This window comes from Mesocricetus auratus, unplaced genomic scaffold, assembly GCF_017639785.1.
Source record: "Mesocricetus auratus isolate SY011 unplaced genomic scaffold, BCM_Maur_2.0 Super-Scaffold_100011, whole genome shotgun sequence".
NCBI lineage: Eukaryota > Metazoa > Chordata > Mammalia > Rodentia > Cricetidae > Mesocricetus > Mesocricetus auratus.
Genome location: NW_024429195.1, coordinates 81,584,753 through 81,609,196, shown reverse-complemented (window position 1 = coordinate 81,609,196; position 24,444 = coordinate 81,584,753). Strand labels below are relative to the sequence as shown.

Here is a 24,444-nt window from a genome sequence, read left to right as displayed (position 1 = left end):
AGACACATGCTTTTAAAACTCAGTCATGTTGTAGCTCGTGGGTGTCTGTTCGTACTTTCCTATAGCTGAATGACTGCTTGGATGTGGTCACTAGTTAATGAAATTGCATTGGTTTTCACTTTTTAGCCATTGTCTATAATTAATGCGGCTGGAACATTTGTGGATGTTCCTTTTTAATGCACCTGAACGCATGCTTAGGTATGAATTTGCTCAGTGCTTAACTTTTTAAAGAAACTTTTAGGCTTTAATCAAAATTGCTGCGTTTTAAACTCACCAAACAGTATATGCCAGTTGCAATGTCCTTAAATCGCCAACACTTGTCATTTTATTGCTATTTTTTTACTGCTTTTTTAGCCACCCTAGTGGGTGTGACTTGATATCTCTTTGTGGTTTTAATTTGTGTTTCAGGTCAGGGATAAAAACAGTCTTTCCTATGCTTATTGGCCAAGTGTGTGTCTGTTTTGGAGAAATGTCTAATGAGATCCTTTGCTCCTGTTTTTGCTCTTTGTTGTTTTGTTGTGGTTGTGGTTGTAGTTGAGTTGTACTATTCATGTATACGAAAAAAATCTCAATTTTAGACTGGTACTGGTCAAACTTGGGTAAAAATTGACCAAGTGGTATTTGAATATTTCAGAATGCCCTTTACCTGGTCATTCTTGGGCATTTTATTGTCTGTTTTCATTTGTAGGTTTTTTTTTTCCGGCTTGCTTGAGAAAAACCACAGGTGGTATGTACTAGGATCCTGATGAGATTTTAGTTGCTGCTTTCCTAATCCTTGAAAAGTTTCACTTATCATTAACTGCAAGTAATTTATGCTGAATGCTCAAGCAGATTTTCATGTGCATCTCTATAAAGCAAAAGGTTTTCCCCCTTTCAGTTTGTATAGTTTGTATTGCAGTTATGATACATGTGAATGCTAGATAATTTGTTTGCTTTTTGAGATAAAGTCTCTCGCTGTGTAGCCCTGGCTGACCTGGAACACACTGTGTAGACCAAGCTGGCCTGGCAGCAATCCTCCTACCTCTGTTTCCCAAGGACCAGGATAACAGGTGTCCACTGGCATGCCCGTGAAAAACATTGTGCTGACTGAGATTAAAGCCTCCTGGAATGGAATGAATGCGACTAGGCTTTCCGCATGGCTGATTGTTGAGTGCGTACAAATCCAGCCTCTTGTCTTTCAAAAAATTAGTAGATGAGATGATGTTTCTCTGTTCTAGAACATCTCAAGTTCCTTTTTCCGTTGATCTAATTGCTGCTAAAGAAAAACCTATTTAATGAAACTGGCTGTGTGGTGAAGAACTGTATTCAAGGCCATTGTAGCAAAGTAAGGGTCATTTGGGAGAATGGGTTTGGCCCTAGGGACACAAATTGGGTTTAGTCTTGAAAGGATTGTGGCTATGAAAGGGGTGTGGCTAAACAGGGATTTATGGGCAAAGAGCAAGGTCAGGGGCCATGGATAGGAAAGTAGTAAGAGGAAGCATCTCCACCCAGCAGGATTCTGGGTAAGTATTTTAATCTGATGATGATTCCTGCTGAAGATGAGCCTGGGCTCTGGGGCCCTGTGGTGAAGCACGCAGGCCCACCTCCAACACACACCTGGGGAGGGTGTTCTAATTAAACTGGCTAGTCAAGACTCTTTGCTAAAGATGAAGTTTGTGAGACATGGAAGACTCAGGAAACTGAATAGTTTGGTCATGCAAGGAATCTGCTAATGTCGACATATCCTATCCAATTTCAGGAGCTCTCTAGCAAAGAAGGTGGAGATTGCCAAGGAGATAATGGAAAGCAGGAGATGGAAAGGATGAAGGGACAGCCTAATCCCCCTCTCTTCAGCCTATAACATTGTTATTATTGTCATTATTATTATTTTGGGTTTTCTTTTGGGGGGGTTCGAGACAGGGTTTCTCTGTGGCATTGGAGGCTGCCCTGGGGCTAGCTCTTTTTTTTTTTTTTTTTTTTTTTTTTGGTTTTTCGAGACAGGGTTTCTCTGTATTGTTTTGGAGGCTGTCCTGGAACTAGCTCTGTAGACCAGCCCGGCCTCGAACTCACAGAGATCCGCCTGTCTCTGCCTCCCGAGTGCTGGGGTTAAAGACGTGCGCCACCAACGCCCAGCTGGGGCTAGCTCTTGTAGACCAGGCTGGTCTTGAACTCACAGAGATCCGCCTGTCTGTGTCTCCCGAGTGCTGGGATTAAAGGCATTCACCACCACCTCCTGGTCCAACCTATAAGTTAAAAAGCAAATAATCTTCAATTGTTCTTATACCTTTATTAGAAATCAGCTGATGGCATCAGCACATGTCCTCTTTGTGTTTTTGCGTTGACTCACCTATTGAACATGACTCTGAAAGTATAAACGTTGATCTCTTCCTGGTTGTCCCCCACGTGCCCAGTAGATGCTCCCTCTCTGCTCCCCGCAGTTTTTGTACTTCATGTTGAGAAAGGTACTCTGTAAACTGGGCTTGGTAGAACATGCCTGTAATTTTGGCCCTGGTGCTCTTAGTTTCAGGTCAGCCAGGGCTACCTAGCGAAACCCTGGTACAAAGAAGATCACCCTAAACAAAAATGCCTTGAAGTAGGTGGCAATGAAAACTTACAGGTTTGGGGGAACTGACCCCTGGTTAGTTTTTGTTTGTTTTTGTTTGTGTTTTGTTTTTGAGACAGGGTCTGTCTTATGTAGCACTGGCCATCCTGGAACTTGCTATGTAGACCTGGGGGCTTCTAGAACTCACTGGGCTGGCCTTGAACTCCCAGAGATTACCTGCCTTTGTCTTCCTAGTGCTGGGATTAAAGTTGTGTACCACCTTTCATAATCAGTCCCTGGGAAATGATGGTCTGAATCAACTTGCCTGATTAATGTAGTGGACTTCTAGGGATCCCCTCATCTCTGTGAAATTACTGTAGTTAAGTTTATTTACCTTTAAAATACATAGAAATGAGCATAGACAATCTCTGTATAAAAGTATATGTCTCTCTCTCTCATCTCTATACATACATACATGGGAATGGCTAGAACTAATCTTATTTTGATTTTTAAATTTTTAAATTTATTTTTATGTTTATGAGTGTTTTGCCTCCATACATGTTTGCTCCACGTATGCATGCCTGGTGCCTCTAACAGTGGTTACCCTAGTGGTTGTGAGCTGCCCCGTGTGGGTCTTTGGAAAGAACTGTTAACCACTGAGCCCTCTCTCCAGCCCCATCTGCTTTAATTTTGATGTGGGTGGATTTAGTCATATTCCTGTTTTCACAACCAGCTACTAAGGAAATAGTACCTTTGAGTTAAGGAGGGACAGGACAAGTAAGTATTGAAGACTGTTTTAGCCAGGCTTGGGAAGCAGAGGCAAATTCAGAAGCTCTGAATTTGAGGTCAACCTGGCCTATATAGAGAGTTCAAGGATAGCCAGAGCTATGTAGAGAGACCCTGCCTCAAAACAAAACAAAAAATAGGTAAAATAAAATTAAAAATTGCCAAAAGAATGTTCTACAGATTTGTGCAAAACTTGCTATATTTCAGAGAGTGTGGTTCAGAAGATGCAGGGAAAAGCAGGAAGGAGGAAAAATTGAGGTGAGAGTCTAGGAAGTATGGAGATTTTGCTTCAAAAACAGTCTGAGTAGGAAGAGTTGGAAACCCTTCTTCCCTTGATCCAGTTCTTGTTATTTTAACCCAAGTTCTGGTCATTATTTGCTACTCTTTTTAATATATGTTCTTAAGGACTTATGTCTGCCTGGACTCAGAGTTAGAAGTAGAAGGTCCCAGTGAGGACAGCCTATGTCTCTTGGCAATCTGTTCCTGGCGTTTTTCTTTGCCTTCCTTCATTCATATTCTCTCTCTCTCACTCACTCACTCTCTTTGGTCTCTTTCTTCACTACAGGATTTCTCTGTGTAGTCCTGGCTGTCCTGGAACTCACTCTGTAGACCGGGCTGGCCTCACAGAGATCCTCCTGCTTCTGCCTCCTAGGTGCTGGGATTAAAGGTCACCACTGCCTGGATTCCTTCATTCTCTTGAGTTTAGCGTATTTGTAGCCTCCTTCTTGTTTTTCTTAGTGTGTTGTTTCTTCCAAGTAATTTGTCGGCATTCGTGTTTCAGGATACTGGAAGTAACCAGACCCTGAATCTTTGGTACTGTGGTCCTGGGCTGTCCCCTTCTTGTTTAAGGGCTTTCTGACAACATATTGGCATTCTTCAGAGAGCTTCAGAAAAGCTCTAGGACCTTGTGGGCTCTTGAGCTCCAACCACCAAGGCAATGTCCAGGAATAGTGTTCTCTTCTCGAAGCCGCCAGGTTGAGAGCACTCAGACTGGCATCCACAGCGCGTCCTCAAGGACTCTTGTGTTTCCCCTTGCCAGTTCTCTGTGGCCTGTAGCAAGGGTGTCCCTCACTGAACAGCAGGTGTTCTCTGCCGTGTCTCAGACACCATGCTCCAGGGGAAAACCTTGTCGTTCCCGCACTGATTTGACCCACATACGGCACCATCAGCAGCTACTTCACCCAGCCATCAGCAGCTACAGTGGCCTTGTGCTTCTCTCATAAGTGTACAGTTTGCATTTCTTTGTCCACCTCGGTGAATGGGTTTCTTTTTTATTTTTTTTTATTTTTTTATTTTTTGGTTTTTCGAGACAGGGTTTCTCTGTGGCTTTGGAGGCTGTCCTGGAACTCGCTCGGCAGACCAGGCTGGTCTCGAACTCAGTGATCCGACTGCCTCTGCCTCCCGAGTGCTGGGATTAAAGGCGTGCGCCACCAACGCCCGGCAGGGTTTCTTTTTTAAAAGATTTATTTATTATGTATACAGGGTTCTTTCTGCCTGCACGAATGCTTTCGGGCCAGAGGGCACTAGATTCTCATTACGGATGGTTGCTGGGAACTGAACTCAGGACCTTTGGAAAAGCAGCCAGTGCTCTTAATCACTGAGCCATCCCTCCAGCCCCCTCAGTGGGTTTCCAACAGTCTGTGGCTGGGAAGGAGGTAAACATCTTCATCTACACATGGCTGCCTGCCTAGAAGGTGCCTCGAAGAGGGGCTTCTTTTAGAGACAGCGTCTCACTGTAAGCCTTGCTGGCCTGGGCCGGGCATTGGTGGCCCACGCCTTTAATCCCAGCACTCGGGAGGCAGAGGCAGGTGGATCTCTGTGAGTTTGAGACCAGCCTGGACTACCAAGCGAGTTCCAGGACAGCCTCCAAAGCCACATAGAAACTCTGTCTCGAAAAACCAAAAAAAAAAAAAAAAAAAAAAAAAAAGCCTTGCTGGCCTGGAACTTACTATGTAAACCATGCCGACCTCAAACTCAGGAATCCACTTGCCTTCCTAGTGTCAGGGCTAAAGGTGTGTGCTGCTGTGGTGGGCCCTGTGCCTGTGTTTTCTCTGCCTTACCTTGCTTCTCCAAGATGACCTCTCCTAAGACCCAGGAGTAAGTGTAGGGTCACCATCATCACGTTGGAGGCTTTTTTTTTTTTTTTTTGGTTTTACGAGACAGGGTTTCTCTGTATTGTTTTGGAGGCTGTCGGACCAGCCCGGCCTCGAACTCATAGAGATCCACCTGCCTCTGCCTCCCGAGTGCTGGCATTAAAAGTGTGCGCCACCACCGCCCGGCCACATTGGAGTTTTTCAATGTGCTAACTGCTCCGCTCTCTCCAGAGCCTAGTAAAATTAAGGTCAGGCCTGAGGTTATAATGCAGTTGCAGCATGTTTACCCAGCTTGGAGGAGCAGGTCCCAGGACCTGGGTTTGACACCAGCTTCTCAGCAGCTGCAACAGCTGAGATCAAGCAGGGGATGGTGGTGATGCCTGTAGCTCAGCTGCCCCAGAGGCTGAGTTCACCATCAGATGAGACTTAAATACTGATAAAAGATTCCAAGATTCTGCCGGGCAGTGCTGGCGCATGCCTTTGAATCTGGGCGGTAGAGACAGGCTGATCTCTGAGTTTGAGGTTAGCCTGGTTTACAGAGTGAGTTCTAGGACAGCCAGGGCTGTTACAAAAAACAAACAAACACACACACACACACACACACACACACACACACACACACAAAACCAAATCCCTGCCTCAAAAGAAACAAAATTCTGGTAAAGCCAGACTGGAGAACTAAGCGTAAACCACACTTGGTTTCTTCTTCCTTTTTAAAAATGTTTCTTGCGTATGTGTGCACGTGGTGTGAGCACATGCCTGTGTGATTGGGCAGCAGGTGTCTTGCTCTGTTACTGTCTGCCTTATATCCCTTGAGAGAGGTCTCTCATTGAACCTAGGCGTCTGCTGACATATAGCAGCCCCAGCAATTGTCCTGTCACCATGTCCCACAGAGCTGTGGTTACGGGAGTAGGTGTGGCTGCATCTGGCTTTTAGACATGAGTGCTGGGGACTCGAACTCAGGTCCTCATGCTTGTATAAGAAATGAGTCCTCTTGCTCAGTGAGCTGTTTCCCCAGCCTCCGGTCAACTTTACTTACTCAGATGAAATTGTAGCGCCTGAAAACCTCCAGGAAGGAAAGCCCTGGACTTCACTGAGCTTATGTGATGGGAGTTGCATGGAAAGGAGGGAGGGGCAGGTAGACAGACCTCTGTGAGACCCGCTCCCTGCATAGCAAGTTCTAGCAGCCAGGGCTACACTGACTCTGTCTCAATAAGTAAGTAAAGCAGAAAACAAGAATATGTTGTACATGGATACTGCTAGACCCTAAGGGTTAAGGAGTTGTTGTAGGTATTTAGTTAGCCTTCTTGAGGAATTTGGATTTATCTTAGAGGGAGTAAGATGCCACTGAGTCTAACCAGGGCCTGATTGAGATTTCTGGCGAGTGATACAGGTATTCCAGAACCTGGTTCCACCGGAACAATCTTCCCATTGTTTTTGTCACCAGAACCTCTCATTCCATAAAGTCTTTGTTTGCCTTCCCTTCTTGCTCCACGATGGAAAGGTCTGAGAACAGATCTCGCTTCTGGCTTTTCACATTGCATCTGGTAACTAGTATAATACCTGGTGCATAGTAGGGGTTAAACACATGTTTGCAACCAGTCAGTGCCTGGTGTACAGTGCCTGGTGCATAGTAGGGACTCAGCACATGTTCATTGAATTTCATGTTAGACATTTATTATCCTAATATTTGAAATATACATAATGAGCCTAGTATGGTGATTCATTTCTATAATTCCAGCACTTGGAAAGATTGAGGCAGGAGGCTTGTTATGAGTTTTAGGGCAGCCTGGGCTACAGAGTGACACCTTGTCTCAAACAAAACAAAACAAAACAAAGGGGGCAGGTGAAGGCTCTTGCCTGACAGCCTGAGTTTGATCCCCAGAACTCCTATAGTGACTAGAGAGAAGCAGCTCCTGAGAGTAGTTCCCTGACTTCCATACACACCCCCTCCACACTCGTGATGTGATACACGCACAGTCACAGACACGGATAAACATATACACACAAATAAATGTCAGACAGAAAAACAATGGGACCGAAATGCGGTGTCACATACCTGTCATTCTGGCACAGAAGGCAGCAGGAGTAGAATTTCTCCAAACTCCAGGGTGGCCTTGTCTTCACAGGAAGTTCCAGGCTAGCCTGGACTACATACTAAGACGCTATCTTAAACAAACAAGAGACAAAAGAGGGGAATATTTCCCAGTAGCAAGAATGACTGCTGTTTCTAGCTATACTGTCTTGAACAAAATTGTTTTATTAGAATTTTTTCTCAGTTGAAGTTCTAGGGTTAGTACTTAAATTCACCTATTTAGAAAATAATCAATCCAAAGTTTTCTCTTAAAGTAAAACAGTGGCGAGGATAGGGAAGGTGATGGGTATGGCGAACTCTCTGGCAGATCATGTCAGTTGCATAGTGGTTCCAGGCCAGCCGGGTATACCCCAAACCCTGTGTTAAGACGACAGCAGGAGCAGCAAACCACAATAAAAGCAGTGAGTCTTGACTTTTACTTAGAAGTGTGGAAGAACGGTGCAGGTCGCCCACAGGAACTCTGAATACTAACAAAAGCAGCTTTGTGCAGGTGCTGGGGACACCGAGTAAGATGGGTCAGAGTGCATCAGTCACCAGCGCCAGCCAAAGAGGTGAAAGTAGGACATCCGTGTGCCCGAAGAGCTTATGGGAAAGAACTGAATGATGTCAGTTTGTTTCCAGAGAATGTTTCTGCTGTCACAGTACTGCGACATCACAGAGTAAAACTGAGAAACCGAGCTGCACCGGGAAGACGCCTTTGGTGTATGGTTCTGATGACTGGGAAGAGTTTGGGAAGTTCCACGAGCAGCGAGGGATTTCAGTTCAAACTCTGTTATCTGTAGATTTTCGAGGTATTGAAACTTGACTAGACTTGTAAGTTTATAGAGATAGATTTTAGACTGGACTATCAGAATCAAACTTTGTTAGTATACAAATGGCCTCAAAATATTCATTGAACTAAATTGATATTGTTAACATGTATAGGTTTTAAAATGTATCATCTGCATGCAAGTTCACAGGTGTGTTCAGGGATGTGTGTGTGTTTGTATATGCAGGGATGTGTGTACACGTGTGTGTGTGCATGTGTGTATGTGCATGTGTGTGTGCATGCGGGTGTGTGTGTGCATGTGTGTATGTGCATGTGTGTATGTGCATGTGTGTCCCTCAGGCACAAGTGGACGACTAAGGACAACTTGCAGGAGTTGGTTCTCACTTTATACCATGTGGGTCTTGGCGATCAAACTCAGTTCTTCAGGCCCAGTGGCAAGTGCCTTTATCCACTGAGCCATCGTACTGGCCCCGTGTAATTATCCTAAAGTAATTCCAGACGTTGGAAAGTATTATGCACAAACTTGCTCATTTTCATTGCAGTGTAATTTAGTCAAGAGAGTTGACTCTAGGGGAATGACTCATTAAAATACGTCGGCCCTTTGAAGGGATTTAACCTGCCGCCTTCCTCTTCCCCTGTGGATAAATGTGTTGAACACTCAGACACTCTGTGCTTTCCTCCAAGCTAGGAATTCCAGGCCTGGTCTTAATGGCCACTTGATGTCTGGTCACGTGAGTGTGTGACTTAGAGGTCTCCATTCTCTGTGTGGTTTTCTGTCTGTCTGCTTTTGTACTCCCTCTCCTGTTGGTCCTCTCCCCACGCCCCAATTTCTCTGAGTCTTACTTACCCTTTAAAGCTTTTAGTCTGTTTGGTGGGCACATTTTGTCAGGCCCTGGGCAGTGTATGGGAATTTGTTTCAGAAGCTCGCAGACTGGTGAGGAGCTGAGGAAATGAAATGGAGCAGGCACCTTAGCACGCTTCACACGTGTGACACGGATGAGCAAGCCAGCTATGGCAAGCATATCTGAGTGGCCAGAAAACATTTGTTCACTTATTACTTAATAGAAGATAATACCAAGTGAGTTCACCTGTGAATCAGGCAGGACTCTTTGTACCCTTGGCCTGTCTATATGCTGGCTGCAGGATCATCTGGAACACCACAGTGACTTCCATGTCACCAGCTGGCTAGTCAAAAAGTCCAGTGCCCTTATCTTACTAACTTTATAACTATGGGAGCATTACTTAGACCACTTAGACTCAGTTTTCCAAGTGTAAATTATGAATATATAGCAAGAGGATTTTGAGGCCGACCTGGGCACATTCTAAGGCATCCTGAACTACTTAGCAAGACCCTGTCATAAAAGCATTTTACAGTAATTAAAAAAATTATTCTAAATAACAAATTAGAGATCTCTATTCTGTAACCTTCCTACATTAGCAATATTTCCTTTTAGAGCCCCATGCTCCCACCCAGTGTAACTTAGTGGTAGAGCGTGTGCTTAGCATGCATGTGCTCCTGGGAGCACACCCATCAAACAGCAGTGTAAGAGACTGCTGTGGTTCCTTAAAGGCCAACACTGTCAGTAGATGTATGTACTTCTCCTCCCTCCCCCGTTTGTTTGTTTGTTAGTTAGCAGGGTTTGAATCCAGGACGTGCTAGGCAAATATTACAACCCCACTTTTGTTGTTGTTGTTTGTTTTTTGAGACAGGGTTTCTCGTGTAGCTTTGGAGCCTGCAACTCACTCTGTAAGCCAGGCTAGCCTGGAACTCACAGAGATCCACCTACCTCTGCCTCCCAAGTGCTGGAATTAAAGAAGTACGTGTGAAACACATCTGATTGTGTATCACAAGGTGAGTGGAACCCCTAGACAGCCTGGGGTACCCACAAACTTGGGATCTTCTGGCTCAGGCTTCTGGGTGCTGGGTTCCCAGACTTGTGACCATGCTCAGCTCAGCGGGCTCTGCTAGTCAAAGCTTTGGAAGATGCTCTGATAAAGACTGGCCTGTATCCCTCTGGGTCTGCTCTCATTTCCACCATTTCTGGACCAGAGGACAGTGTGCCGGGGATGATTGTCTCTGCAGGGTTCACCCCACAATACATACTCTTCTTTTTCTGTAACTCTTTGTTTACATTGTACATAATCTGTGTGACAAGAAGAAAAAGACACTGAAGAATGCTATGCTGTAGACTTAGGGAATAGGTTCTTACTATTTCTTTGATAGTCTCATACATGTTTATAATGAATCATGATAACTCTCACTCTCTCATCCCCCTTCTTTCCCTGTCCACCTGGCTCTGTCTCACTAATCTGTTTCTGCATTCCTGTCTTTTTGTTTTGTCTGTCTGTCTCTCAGGGTTTGTCAAGGTGTGTATGTGTGGCTGTGGGATTGGAAATACCCACTGAAGCTGAGGTTGGGGGCATTTTGACAGTGGAGTGGTTTCACAGCTGAAGATGGAGGCTCCTCCTCCCGGAGGCTGTCCTAATGTCCTAAGCAATGTTGCTCACCACTGAGGGGGAGGATCCTTGAGCTCCTCCCCCATCCTCACTGACTGTTGAGAGCCTGTCCTGTGCAGGCCTCCTGTAAGGGAATGGTCTTATCTTCAACTTCTAGTTGTACTGGGAACCCTTTCTCCAAGGGTGCTTTATTTTTGTTTTGTTTGGCTTGTTTTGTTTTTTATCAGTTTTCAGCTGATAGTCAACTAAGAAATACTCAGCTTTGACCAAAGGTAGAGGAGAGATTGCCAGAGTAAAGATAGGGAATGCTAGGTCATTACTTCAATTTGATGCCAAGACAATTGAGTAATCGTGTTCCTATAATTGGCCTAATCAGCATGTAGATGTTTCTAGTGAGTTCAGCACCTGAACAACCAAGGGGAGCATAGCTGCTGGGTGTGAGGTCTGGCTCATCCCCCTGGAAGGTGCCACTCTGACGGTGGCCGGCTTGGGAAGGTGATGTCAGCTGTCTGAGTTAGACCTCCCTCAGTGTGGGAGCTGTCCCATGTCACTCATTTGACCACCTAAGGAGGTGAGGTAGTGCAGTGTGTGTGTGTGTGTGGGATCAGTGCGTGTGCATGCGTTCGTGCATGTGTCTGAGATCCCATGGGAGTCCTACTTGTTCAAGATAGAAAATAAGAATGGGTCTCGGAATACTAGAAATGCTGAGTAGATGTTTGGACTATGAGAGTGGCCAGACATTATTGTATTCATTTTTTTTCAGCTAGCCTACAGAATACTGGAATTCATCATGACACTCTCATACATGTATATATGACTTCCAATGGGACATTTTAAGTCTTAAAATAGAGACTAAAAATGGAAACTTTACATGAGGCAAGGAATGTTCGTAGAGACATCTTTGTTTCTCTTTTAACCTTCGTTATGTTGGCTTTGTCCTTTCTTGATCTCTTTCTCTCCCTTTAGTTTTTCCATTGTGAACTTTGACCTGTTGGCATCTTTTCTGTATTTGGTCATTCTGGAAGCTTTTATTTTATTTTCAGTTTAATTATACAATGGGTCAAGTCCAGGTTTTAGGTTGGTTTCAGGGTTAAACACTAAACGGGGGTAGGAGCTGGTGTGTGAAAAGGCAGTATAAAATTGGTATGGGCTCCCAGTAACAGCTGGTTCTTACTGGAACACTAGTGAAATGCTGTCCCTTAGTGTCAGGGCTGGAAGAGCTGGAGAAGTATGACTCATTTATTCCTATATATGCCATCTTGTCACATCTAAGTGTTGAGTCAGCTTATAGAATCACCTTCTGAGAACAGAATCGTTGGTTTTACTTTAAAGGTTTATTTTTAGACAATTTCGCACGTTTGTATACAATACATACCAATTTTACTTATATTCGAGACATTATCTCAACTGTAGCCTGGTTGACTTGAAACTCTGTGTGGCCTGGCCTAGCCTCAAGCTTTGGTAGTCCTGTTTGAGTGCCTGGATTACAGGTGTCAGCCATCACGCCTGGTTAAATGTTAGTTTTAATAAAGTGGTATAGTTGGCCATGGGAGGCAGAGGCAGGTGGACCTCTGTGAGTACAGCCAGGGCTGTATATATAGTGAGACCGCCTCTCAATAAACAGACAGCAACAAAAAAAGAGTATAAAAAGAGAAGTGTAGAAGAGTCAGTGGTAGCAAAGTAAATTGACTGTGAGATGTAGCTTCAGATGTGACGGGACGTTTCCTTTCTATTGAAGCGAAGACAGATGCCCTGACTTTCATTACAGAAAAGCAAAACAACCCAGCTCCCAGCAAGGTGTGGTGGCACATCTCCCTTCTGACACCCGGGAAGCAGAGGGAGGAGCACCAGAGGCTCAAGGGCACCCTTGGAGATGTAATTCAACGGTTCCCTTGGAAGTGTAAAGCCAACCTGAGCTGCTGGGGATTTTGTCTCAAAAAACGGCCCCACCAGGTTTAATGTTGCATTCCTTTAATCCCAGCACTTACAAGGCAGATCTCTGAGTTCAAGGCCAGCCAGGGTGTGATAGTGAGCCCCCCACCTCAAAAACGACACACCAGGCTGCAGAGGACTCAGTCACTAGGAATGAATGCTCCCTCCCTGAAGACCAGAGTTTGGTTCCCAGAACCCACGTTGGATGGTTCCCAGCTGCTTGTAATTCCAGCTCCAGGGGTCGATTCTTCCTCTGGTCGCTGTGGCGTCCACACATCCAAAGCATACACTCACACAGACACACACAACATTTAAAAAGAAAGGAAAGAAGAAGGGAGAGAGAATTAATCAATCTAAATACAGAAGAAAATGCACACCAGCACTCCCACCCCAGGCCTCTGCAGCAAATGCTGGGTGCAGTTTCTAAATAACGTTTACTGTGCATTTGTGTGAGGTGCTAAGTCGTGTAATATTCTCTGAAACTGCAAGTAGTTAATGAACTTTACATGTCAGTTGCAAGAGAGTGTTTTTCTTTGGCAGTTTTGCAGAATACATGTAAGGAATATTTAAGATAACATAGTTGCTGAGTTTCTTGTCCCGCCTGGTCCTGCTGCCCTTCTCAGTCCCAAATAAAAACTCAAAGACATATATTTATTAAACTGTTGGCCAATGACTAGGGCTTCTTATTAGTCTTAATTATTAGCTCTGTCTTAATTATTAACCCATTTCTATGAATCTATGTATTTCTACGTGGTCTTGGCTTACCAGAGAATGCCCGTCCCTGTTACTCTTTTGGCTGGTTACATGGTGTCCGTGTCTGGCAGGCTCTCCTGCCTACCTTTCCCAGAATTCTCCTTGTCTCCTAGTCTGCCTATCTTCCTGCATCTATTTGCTATTGGCCAAACAGTGTTTTATTCATTACCAATAAGAGAAACATATATACGGAAGGACACCCCCATCATAGCACAATGAAGTATGTCCTTGGCTTTTTGTAAGCAGTTTTTCTACATTTCTGTGATTCAACTTGTCTTTTATGATAAGCCTTGCTTCAGACAGTTTCTCTCTCCCTCCCTCTTTCTTTTGCCCTTTAAAATGATTTATTTTTTGTGTGTGCATTAGTGTTTTGCCTGCATGTGTGTCTGTGTGAGGGTGTCTGATCCCCTGCTGCAACTGCAGTGACACATAGTTGTGAGCTGCCACGTGGGTGCCAGGTCCTCTGGAAGAGCAGCCAGTGCTCTTAACTGCTGAGCCGTCTTTCCAGCCGTCTTCATTTTGAGACAGGGTCTCTCTGTGTAGTTCAGCTGTCCTGAAACTCACTTTGTAGATCATGCTGGCCTTGAGTTTACAGAGATATGCCTCTCCTCCCTAGTGCTAAGATTAAAGACTTTTGTCATTCCACCCACTAATTACATTGAGATGATTTTTCACATTTCAACTGGTTATTTTGACAGGGGCTAGATATAATCTAGCAGAGGGTACTTGATAGAGTACTATGTTTATGTAATCCTTCTCATTCTGTAGACACATCTGTATTTATTCTGTCAACATTTTCTTAGTAAATATGAGGTGGTTTAATGGTTGATTGTGTGTTAGTTGATCTGTTGATTTAATTTTTTTGAGGTAGGGTTTTATTAAGCAGTTCAGTTTAGGCTTCAATTTTTAATCCTCCTCTCTCCACCTGATACTGGGATTACAGGCTTATCCATCATTGCCCCCTCCTACCCTTTAAGAGGGGGGGTTTGCTATATTACCCATGATGACCTTGATACCTCTATCCACCAGAGTGACTTTGTGTGTGTGTGTGTGTGTGTGTGTGTGTGTGTGTGTGAGAGAGAGAGAGAGAGAGAGAGAGAGAGAGAGAGAGAGAGAGAGAGAGAGAGAGAGAGAGAGAGAATAAGATTATGGTGAGAACCAAATTAACTTCCCGGAGTCTCCTACATTGAAAGTTTCTTTCTGTGAGATGTAGTAAAGATTTAGCACAGGAAGGATTGTTGCCTCCACTATTTCTTTAGACTTCAGCACAGTTTTACAAACGTTTAGCCTGCCTTCTAGTTATGCAGAGCTTTAGGGCTGCCAGACTTGATGACGTGTTATGATAGTCTGCTGGCATTGGCTGGCTGTTGAGTAGAGGCTGACTCATGCCTGGATCTTCTCAGCTTCTGTCTGTGTAGTTTCCAGAGCACCAGAGTGTTGTATGGTGGCCAGCTACCCTTTCATGCTTTTTTAATTTCCCCAGGTGGTCAAGAAAGTTGACATCACTCCTAAGTCAAGCTTGTCTTGAGTTCACTGTGGATGGGAAGGTTCTGGTGGAAGCTAAGGAAGTGAAGGTTTTTCTTAGATGCCAGCTCTGTGTACTTTAGCCCCATAGGAGACAGCGTTCTTTTCTTTAAAACACACGCGTGCACATACACAGACACACAGACATACACACATACACACACTCACACACAGACACACATACACACGCTCTCACACACACTCATACACACACATTCACATACACATTCTTTTTAAGACTCTGTGGGGGGGTAAGGGGCACATGTGTACTGTGTGCGTGAGTGCAGCTGTGCGTGGGGGGTTGGATTCCCTTGGTGCTAATATCTCAGGCAGTTTGGCTGCCCAATGTGGGTGTTGGGAACCCAACTCAGGTCCTCTGAAGCAGAACACATTTTTATTGCACTTTAGATGTAAACTTATAATCAGACAGGATAGTGTTTGGGGGAATATTAATTCTTATATTTCTGAGTACTTGTAAATCAGCTTAATAAAGTAATGATAGGGTAAAGTATGTAAATTACTGTACCTCCCACTTTTTTTCACCTATATTCATATGATAGTTGCTGACTCAGCTGCTGGTTCTTTACACTTTTGCCAGGGAATAGACTTTTTTCTAGAGATGCAATAACAAAAGGAAGTCACATATCTGCCCCTATCCTTGTACATTTCTGACTGGATGCCGTGCCTGTTTGAGGTAACAGAAAGAACACAATGGAATGACAGAGAGCTCCTTTACGTTGCCATGCTGTTTGTTTTTTACAGTTCTGGGGATCAAACCAGATGCCTTGTACACGGTAGACAAGCGCTCCACCACTGAGATACAGCCCAGCCCTGTTTTTCTAGACCTCTTACTAAATTGCTCAGCCTCGTCTTGAACATCAGTGCCCTTGTCTCACCTCTCTAGTGCCTTGGGTTAGAGGTGTGGACCGCCATACCCCATGCCAAGCTGGATTTTAACCTTTGGGAGCCAAGAATCAATTACACAGGAAGTGCAAGGTGCCTTCTGTCATGTAAGAGTTGACAGTGGGAAACTAAATGGATACTTTAACTCTTACAAATTATTTTTAAAAACTGTAGCTGGGCCTTTTAATCCCAGCACTCAGGGCAGAGGCAGCTGGATCTATCTCTTGTGAGTTTGAGGCTAACCTGGTCTATAGGTTGAGTTCCAGGATAGAGAAGCCCTGCCTCAAAGCAAAACAAAACAAACAACAAGACAAAACAACAACAAAGTAAAATGGGGCTGTATGTGGCAGTGTGCACCTGTAATCCCAGTTTGGGAGGCAAAAACAGGAACATTGCTGCAAGTTTGAGGCCAGCCTGGTGTGTGTGAAGAGTCCCAGGCCAGCGAGGACTGCATAGTGAGATACTGACTGAAGAAAAAAACCGAAATAAAATTATAAACAGTAAGTGTGATGATGTAATGGCTATCTTTCACTGTCAGTTTGATTTGTAATCACCATGGAAACACATCTCTGGGTATGGCTATGAAGATATTTCCAGAAAACCCAGCGCATGGGGGCAGAGTCTCATGGATTGGGTCAGATTGACTGAAGAAGGAAATCAGGTTGAGCACCAGCACTGTCTGTCTGCTTCCTGACTGGATGCAGTGTGACCATGTACCTCATGCTCCCGCCACCAAGTCTTCCTGACTGTGAGCTCGATAAGCCCTTGCTGCCTCCCTTGAGCTGCTTTTTAGGGTTTTGTCAGCCTTCTCCGTGGAGGGGGATGCTGATTGTGTTGGTAATTTTAATGCTTACCTTTCTCTCTTCTCTGATTGTTAATATGGGAGATTTTCTTGCTACTTTTACTAGGGCCTTTTTTTGAATGCAGCAAAAGTTCTAGGTCTTAGGGACAGTGTGGTAGAAAGTATAGAGACTGCAGAAATTGTAAAGCAGATTGGATTGCAGGAGTCTGGTAATATAGCTCAGTTGCGAGATTGCTTACCTCACATGGGCAAGGACCTGTGTTCAATTCAGGAGAACACACACACACACACACACACACACACACACACACACACACACACACACACACACACACACACGTACGCACGCACACACGCACGTACGTTTAGAGCAGATTTTGGTTGGTCTAGGTAACCTGGAAAAACATTGTAGGGAGTCCAGTGGATAAGAGTGATGAAATCAAAGGGTTAAAAATGAGAAATGGGCTGGGCTTGGTTGTATGCACCTTTAATTCCAGCATGATTCCAGGCAGATCTCTGTGAATATTAGGGTAGCCTGGTCTACATAGTGAATTCCTGGCTAGCCTGGGCTACACAGTGAAACTGTGTTTCATGAGAGGAAAGGAGAAGACAGAGAAGGAGAAGAAAGGAGGGAGGAACGGGGAGACGGGGGTGGGGGGTGGACTTTATTTTGATTTGGGTCTTTAAGGAAAGTTGAGCAGCCATGGCACTTCTGCTGTTTGCCGGCTGCGTAAAGCAGATTAAATAGAGTCAGTCTCCATCTTCAGAGCCTCCTGCACAATTAAGCGCTTCGTGGGTATTTTTAAAGGCGTTAGGATTTTTAAGTAAAACAGGGAAGTAATTTGTATGCCATCAGGCAAGTTTAGTTTGGCTGAGCCTTCTGAAAGCAAACTTGATGAGGAGAGGATGGAGGAACGGGGGGGGGGGTGTGGAGTGGGGGGGTGGGGTGGGTGCGTTCCTGCAGAGTGTGGAACGAGGAGTGTGTGGAGCTGAGGCCAGGACTGGTAGCCCAAATGCATTTCTTTCATCTTTTAAAAAGAAACACTTTTCGCATCAATGCTAAAATTCTCATGATTCAAACTGCTTTCAAACAGAGTGCCTGGTCCTTATCTCTATTAAGTGTGTTACCCTGGGACAACTCTTTAACTAGTGATAAGCTGGGGCAGGCCTTTCAGGGGACATGCATGAAGTTTTCCATGAACCTAAATGTGTAGTATTTTTTTTTTGTTTTTATGAGACAGGGTTTCTCTGTATTGTTTGGAGGCTATCGGTCCAGCCCGGCCTCGAACTCACAGAGATCCTCCTGCCTCTGCCTCCCCAGTGCTAGGATTAAAGGCATGTGCCACCACCACCCGGCAATGTGTAGTATTTTAAACTTTAAAACCTTTTATTTATCATCATCATCATTATTGCTGCTACTATTATTATAATTATTGTGTGTGTAGGTCAGAATGCAGTTTTGAGGAGTTGATTCTCCTGGTCAACATTTATGTGGGTTCCCAGGATTGAACTTGAAGTCTTCAGGGTTTGCACAGCCAGGCTGTGAATCACCCTCGGCTGCTGAGTCATCTGACTGGCCCCCGGGAAGAGCTTTTAACTTGGTAAAATATCAGAAGAAATTGCTGTGGTTTTTGAGATTCAGATCTTTGGAAACTTAATTGGAAGCTCTTGATCAGAACCTTTAGTTGCTCAGTATGTCAGATAGACTCCTGAAGAGAAGAAGGCAGCCATTTGGGGTCAGATCAGCTGAATTATTCCTCCTGGTGTGTGTGGCTGCTGATGCCAGCAGAGATGAAGATGTGTCATCCTCATTAGTGTCCAGGAAACCATGGCAACAGGTAGAGGTCAATGCCAGTGAAGATGAAGATGTGTCATCCTCATTAGTGTCCAGGAAACCATGGCAACAGGTAGAGGTCAATGCCAGTGAAGATGAAGATGTGTCATCCTCATTAGTGTCCAGGAAACCATGGCAACAGGTAGAGGTCAATGCCAGTGAAGATGAAGATGTGTCATCCTCATTAGTGTCCAGGAAACCATGGCAACAGGTAGAGGTCGTCATCCTCTCATAGGAGGGAAGCAATGTCTGGGATTGATGGTAAGATCTGCCACAGCAGCACTCATCCTGGAGCACTTTTTGGAGTTACTATTTTATGAGTATGAGCATTTTGTCTACGTGTATGTATGTACACCGTGTGTGTGCCTGATATGTGAGGATCAGAAGAGGTTGTTGGATCCCCTGGGGCTGGAGTTATAGGTGGTTGTGAGCAGCCATGTTGGAGCTGGGAATTGAACCTGAGTTTTCTGCAAGAGCACCAAGGGCTGTTAACCATTGAGCCAGGTCTCTCTCTCCTTAAGCACTTTTGTAAGATGAATGCAAATGATTGCTCAGACCTTGAAGCTTAAGTTACATAAGCAGTATCAGGAAGGGCCCTGTGCTTTTATTCCCTCAAACCATTCTCTGGCAACTTACATTCTATTCTCTCTCTCTCTCTCTCTCCCTCCCTCCCTCCCTCCCTCCCTCCCTCCCTCCCTCCCTCCCGTCTCTCTCTCTCTCTCTCTGTCTCCCTCCCCCTCCCTCCCTCCCTCCCTCCCTCCCTCCCCCCCCCTCTCTCTCTCTCTCGTCTTTTTGTCTTCTTGTCTTACACAGGGTTTCTTCAGGGTATGTGCTTTGGAATTCTTTGGTTCTAGGACTGTAGGGTGCATGTTGACTAGTGTGTGTTCACACTATTTACATACTAGTTCACATTCACATTTGGTCTCCAGGGTAGATCAGATTATTGAATGTATTAGAAAGTGCTTCTCAGCCGGGCCGTGGTGGTGCACGCCTTTAATCCCAGCACTCGGGAGGCAGAGGCAGGTGGATCGCTGTGAGTTCAAGGCCGGGCTGGACCAACAGCCTCCAAAACAATACAGAAAAAAAAAAGAAAAGAAAAAAAAAGAAAAGAAAGTGCTTCTTACACTTGATTATGTATGGAAATCACCAGGGATATTACGAAAAGTGCAGCTTCTGATTTATTCTGTCTGCCCCCTGCCCCCCTCCACTGCACAGGGTTTCACTACCTAGCTCTGGCTGTCCTGGAACTTCACTATGCAGGCCAGCTTGGAATTTGCTATGCAGACCAGGTCGAGGCGACCTGCAGGTCTTGCCTCCAGAGTGCTGGGATTAAAGGTGTGTGCCACCACACCCAGCTTTTCTCTCTGTTTCTGGGCATGGCTGTGCAGGCCCATTATCCCAACTACTCTGGAGAATGAGGCAGAAGGATTACAAATTCAAGGTCTGCCAGGGAAACATGGAGAGACTCTGCCTCAAAATAAAAAGTAAAAGCAGCTAGGGTGAAATCTCAGGTTGAATACTTGCACAGTCTGCATAAAGCCCTATGCTCAGTCCTCAGAGGCACAGAAAATAAAAGCACTCAGATTGCTTATAGCACTTGAGATAGTATAAACGGCACATGTCGTAGTTGCTGTTCCGTTGCTGTGAAGTGACACCATGGCCAGGGCAGATCTCATAAAAGAAGAATTGATGTTGGACTTGCTCACAGTTTCAGAAGGTTAGCCCATTATCATCGGGCAGGGAGACAGGCATGTCATGGTGCTGCCGCAGCTGATCTGCAGGCAGCAGTCAGAGAGACTGGCCAGGCATGGGCTTCTGAAGCCTCAGTCCCACCTCCAGTGACACACCTCCTCCAGCAAGGCCCATGCTAATACCTGACAGCTCACCAGCTGGGGAGTGAGCATCCAAATCTGCGCCTACAGGGGCCATTCTCATTCAGCCGGCCAGAGCTGAATTGTCTGTATTCTGTATTGTTGGGGACTGACGACAAGAACAACCAGTAGTACCTATTCAGTAAGATGCTTTCCCCTCTTTGAGACAGGATCTCATGTATTCCAGGCTGGCCTTGAACTCCGTACATCTGCAGATGAGTTTGAACTTTTGATTCCCTGCTTGTATCTCTGTGGTGCTGGGATTGCATCATGTGTGCCACCAAGTCCAGTCTCTATGGTGCTGGCCTTAAACATAGGTCATAGTGCATGTTTAGGCAAGAGCTGTGCCAATGAGCTACCCACCAGCCCGTAGGTACACCCTCCCAAATGTTTTCCATCTGTAACTGGCTGGGTTTGCAGCTGTGGAACAACCCTCGTATACGGAGGTCCAACTGTAGTACTTAATCAGTCACTGGATTCCTGGCGCCACTCCATAGAAGTCAGTACCATAGTCCCCTGCGGAAGTTAAGAACACAGGACCACACATGCATAGATGTTCTGAATCAGGAGGCCTGGGGTCTTTGAGCCAACGCTGTAAGAATGTTCCTTAGCAGTAGTTACCGGGTTTCTCCCAGTGCTGAAGAAGAGGGAACAATAAGACAGATACGCCAGCCCCAGTGCCTGCTTGTCTTACAGACCCTCATGTGCTTCTCCTCTTGTCATGCTTGGTGCTCAGTCACTTCAACCGAGGAGAGGACACCTTGATGATGAAAGTGTCATGAAGTCACCAGTACAGTTTAGCTTGGTAGGTGAGCAGTACCGTAGGGCAGGGGGCCATGTGTCCCATATCACATCAGTGCCAGGCTCTTGACCTTGGTTCCCCAGGAAGTGTAAGACAGCCTGTGGGTGTTCCTGAGAAGCATCTGAGGCCTCCAGACCCTTTGTGATAGATGTGGCCATGATGTTACTGTGCGGTTAGGTGCTGCTGGGCAGCTCAGTGCCAATTGGTGACTAGCTACAGTAGCTATCTGTGTTTGTCTTTTGAGACTCTAGTCACTAGCTAGCTACTCAGAGACCTACTTGGGGACATTAGTCCACAGCAGACTTGAGGAACTTGGAAGGGAATTACCAGCTTTGTTTGGTTGGCTTACAAAATGGAGGACTGATATTTATCATTATTTTGAGTTATTTCCTAAATAATCTAAGGAATATATTTATATATATACATATACACATACATACATACATACATACCATATATATATATTTCAAGACAGGGTTTCTCTGTGTAACAACCCTGGTTGTCCTGGAACTCACTCTGTAGACTAGGCTGGCCTTGAACTCACAGAGATCCACCTGTCTCTGCCTCCTGAGTGCTGGGATTAAAGGCGTGCACCACCAATGCCTGGCTAAGGAATATATTCTTAAGTCAATTAAATGATTTTTTTTGTATGTGAGAATGATAGATGACTCTAACCTAGTTTTATATGTGGACTAAATGCCCTGTACTGTATTCAGGATACCTATAAAATGTTTTTTACAGTAAATGTCACCTTTGTCTCTTCATATCTTAATGAAAAATGTGTAATAACCTATAAGTAGAGGAAATGGCTTATTAGTTTAACACTTTATTGTGTCTTTTATATTGACATGTGCAAGGGGCTGAGACTATTTTGGTGCGGAAACTCAGAAACAAGCACAATTTAATTTTGAATGCTCTCCACAGGGACAGGAGCCATTGCTTCCTTCCTCTGCCTCCTTTGGCGTTGTTAGAAAGCGGGTCTCACTCTGCAGCCCAGGCTGCTCTCCATCTTTCGGCAGTTCTCTGCTTGGGCTTCTCAGTGCTCCACAGGAGTGTGCCGCTGTGCCCAGCAGCCGCCGTCACTTCTTATCTTAAATGGATCCACTGTAGAACCTCACAGGCGTCAAAAGACCTCATATGGACTTATGTGAAACATACAAGAATACAAACACTTTTACCCAAGATAGATTATAAAGTGTTTACACATTTTGTTTGTTTGTTTTGTTGTTTTTGAAGCAGGATCTCGATTGTAATCTTCACTGGCTTGGAAATCACTATGTAGATCAGGCTGGCTTCAAACTCAGAGATCTGCCTGCCTCTCCCTTCTGAATACTGGTATTAAAGGTGTGTACCACCACGCCTGGCTTCTGCACTGTATTTTTTATTAAAAATGCACTTGTATGTCACAAAACAGATCTGCATCCAACTCATAGACTAGACTGTGGGTCCTGCACTTATATGAAAATCAGTATGAGTGGGTTAATGTAAGTTTTAAATTTTATTTTTTCCTTTGCAGATTGAATCCATCTCTGGAACTTGTGACTGCTTTTAACCAGAGGAAGCGTTTTCTGCATAGGAAAGTCAATGGCTTAATTTCGGCAAGTGCTGGTGTGGCTTTGCTTCTGCTATGATCCACGAAGCTTGAGTCTGAAGGACACAGTGCTTTTTGGGATGACAATATGACTCACAGTAAAGGAAGATCTGTCACTTGCAAGACAAGTGGCAGTCCAGATAGTGGAGGAGGTTTTGTAGACTGGACTTTAAATTTAAACACAATTCAGTCTGACAAGTTTTTGAACTTGCTTTTAAGTATGGTGCCAGTCATTTACCAGAAGAACCAGGAAGACAGGCATAAAAAAGCAAATGGCATTTGGCAGGACGGACTGTCAGGTGCAGTGCAGACCTTGAACAGGAGGTCAGAGCCACATCTGGACTACCACGAGTTCTCAGAGCAGGCCTTCCACAGCAGCAGTGGGCATGCTCCAGCCAGCTGCAGCCCCAAGTACGACGACTATGCCGGCTATAACTACTGCGACGAAAGGGAGGCTTCGGAAACCACCGCCATGTTACAGGACGAAGATCTGTCCAGTGAGGGCGATGATGTTATTGTGGAAACAAACCAGAAGCTACCCAAGGAGTCCAGCGGCATCATGGCTCTGCAGATACTCGTGCCGTTCTTGCTGGCTGGGTTTGGAACAGTGTCTGCCGGCATGGTTTTAGACATAGTACAGGTGGGTTTTCATCTTTAGTTTCAGTCTGCAAGAATGTGTGTGTATGTGTGCGCGTGCATGCGTGTATGAGTGCACGTGTGTGAGTATGCACATGTGAGTGTGTGGGCATGCTCATACGTGTGCGTGTGTGTTCGTGTGTGTGTGTGCATGCGTGTATGAGTGCACGTGTGTGAGTATGCACATGTGAGTGTGTGGGCATGCTCATGCGTGTGTTCGTGTGTGTGCGCGCTCACGCATGCTAGTGCACATGTGTGCCAGAGGTCAGCCTTGGATGTCTTCCTTAGTTGCTTTCCACCCTGTTTTGTGAGGCAGGATCTCTCACTTCTACCTGGAAGGTACTGACCCAGTTGGCAGCCGGTGAGACTCTAGGGGTCCAGTCTGTCTCTGTCTCCTCAGCACTGGGACTATGAGTGTGCGACTGTGCTCGGCTCTCTGGTTGAAACAAGAATTTCCACATCTCCCTGGCTGACCTGGAACTCACTATGTAGACCAGGCTGGCCTTGAACCCACAGAGATCCAACGTCCTTGATTCTGCCTCCCAGTGTTGGGGGTAGAGGTGTGTGCTATCCCTCCCAACTGGTTTCTTGTTTTCAGCCTAGGTTCTGAGGGTTGAATCTAGTCCTTATGCTTTACTCACCCCTTCTCCTCGTCTCCCTCCTCTCCGCTTCCCTTCTTGTTTCTGTTCCTCCTCGTCGCCCGTCTTCCAATAGGGTCTCACGGTCCACCTCTGACTGGCTTTGAACTTGCTGCCTGTCCAGCCTTAGCCCCACCCCCAGCCCTCCATGCCCACCCCAGGTGCTGGGGTTACAGGCGTGCGTCCACATCTGGCTTGACCACTTTTTTTGTTAAAAATGTTTGATGTAGGATACGTATCTCAAGCACTTATCTTTGCTGTGGGAACATCATGTGTGGTAGGAGTCTGAGCTGTAGCCTCTGCATTCAAGCCTTATCTTAGATTTAATTTATCCCTTTGTGCAGTGAATGGCTTGAGAAACTCTTATCTCTGTTAACTTCTCTTTTAGAAAATTGTCTTTTTTCCCATGCCGTGGATAGAACTCACATGCCAAATGA

At 45.2% G+C, this 24,444-nt stretch overlaps 1 protein-coding gene across 3 annotated transcripts in view; it reads left to right on the top strand.

Moving 5' to 3' along the window:
• The window catches only part of Slc41a2 (solute carrier family 41 member 2), a 108,470-nt gene that overhangs the window by 1,327 nt on the left and 82,699 nt on the right, over window positions 1-24,444 (top strand). For 2 of the 3 annotated variants that reach the window (XM_040755164.1, XM_040755165.1), the window contains exon 2: window positions 22,659-23,373. In XM_040755164.1, the coding sequence (XP_040611098.1) occupies window positions 22,822-23,373 (552 nt within the window). In that variant the 5' untranslated portion in view covers window positions 22,659-22,821. Of the gene's footprint in view, window positions 1-8,157; window positions 8,287-22,658; window positions 23,374-24,444 lie in introns of those variants that run through there. The other variant, XM_040755163.1, reaches the window with a different exon arrangement.